Genomic DNA, 1,390 nt, shown 5'->3' on the forward strand with positions numbered 1-1,390 from the left:
TGGCCACACCACTCCTGATACAAGCCAGGATGCCCTCAGCCCTCTTGGCCACCTGGGCACCCTGCTGACTCGCGTTGAGTTGGCCGTTGACCAACACCCCCAGGTCCTTTTCCACCGGGCAGCTTTCCAGCCACTCTGCCCCACGCCTGGAGCGTTGCGTGGGGTTGTGGTGACCCCAGTGCAGGACCCGGCCCTTGGCCTTGTTGAACCTCACCCAGTTGCCCTCAACCCATGGCTCCAGCCTGGCCAGGTCCCTCTGCAGAGCCCCCCTCCCTATGCTCCAGCAGATCCACACCCCCACCCAACTTGGTGTCATCTGCAAACTGGCCGAGGGTGCCCTTGATCCCCTTGTCCATGATAAAGACGTTAAACAGAACCAGGCCCAAATCTGAGCCCTGGGGGCCACCAGTTGTGCCCAGCTGCCAACGGGATTTAACTCAGTTGACCACAACTCTCAGGGCTCGGCCACCCAACGAAGCCTACGCCCGGCCAAGCCATGAGCCGCCAGCTTCTCCAGGAGAACGCTCTGGGAGACAGCATCAAAAGCTTCGCTGAAGTCCAGGTAGATGACACCCAGGGCCTCTCCCTTGGCCACCAAGGGTCACCCGGTCACGGGAGGAGACCACGTTGGGGCAGGACCTGCCTTTTGTGAAGGCCCGATCCCCCCGCGCCTGGGGAGCCCACTGGGGCCACCCCCCTCCACAACCTCCCCCGCCTTCCCGCTCACCCACTGCAAAGGGGGTGGGGGTTGAGTGCCCCAAAAAAAAGGCGGGAAAGGGAACCCGTGCGGCGCACCCGCCCGTTCCTGCTCACCCGGGCCCAGCCCCGCCGCCGTCATTTGTGTGGCCATGAGGCGGGAGAGGTGTTTGATCTGCGCCTCGGTGCCGGCCGACTCCACGGGGGTGTAGGTGGCCTGGAAGGAGGCGGGCATGGCCTCGGGTAGGTACACCATGCTGATCAGCACCTGCAAACCCAATGACAAAAATAAAGGGGGGGAAAATGGGGACGATGACACCACCTTAGAGCTGCCCCCCGCCCCCCCCCCCCCAAAACGACGCAATCCCTGGCCCTGACGTCGCGGTGTTGGCCCCTCACCAAGTTGGCGACGTTCTCCGGGGTGAGGAGGGGCTGCAGGAACTCGGCGGGGATGTCTGTGTCCGAGGGGACGCTGGCCTGGCCGGCAGCTTTGGGCGCTGTCACCGTCGTCGGCTCCAGGTCCTTGTCCTCATCATCCTCGCCCAGGGGGGCCTCTGTCAGGATGGGGGTCAGGAGGGACTGGGAGGGCACTGGGTGGCACTGGGAGGACTTGGGGGGTGTTTAATGCCACCACGTGTCCCCGGGGGGGCACTTGAAAGGGCCTGGGTGGCACTGGGAGGACTTGGCGGGTGTT

General features: G+C 64.6%; 1 protein-coding gene across 1 annotated transcript in view; it reads right to left on the reverse strand.

The window, feature by feature from the left end:
• SYMPK (symplekin) overlaps positions 1 to 1,390 on the reverse strand; it is a 13,437-nt gene that overhangs the window by 4,955 nt on the left and 7,092 nt on the right. The window contains 2 exon segments of the mRNA XM_035902333.1: positions 814 to 964; positions 1,096 to 1,250. Coding sequence (XP_035758226.1) covers positions 814 to 964; positions 1,096 to 1,250 — 306 coding nt within the window.

Source organism: Egretta garzetta, unplaced genomic scaffold (genome assembly GCF_000687185.1).
Source record: "Egretta garzetta isolate BGI_Z169 unplaced genomic scaffold, ASM68718v1 scaffold1059, whole genome shotgun sequence".
Classification (NCBI taxonomy): domain Eukaryota; kingdom Metazoa; phylum Chordata; class Aves; order Pelecaniformes; family Ardeidae; genus Egretta; species Egretta garzetta.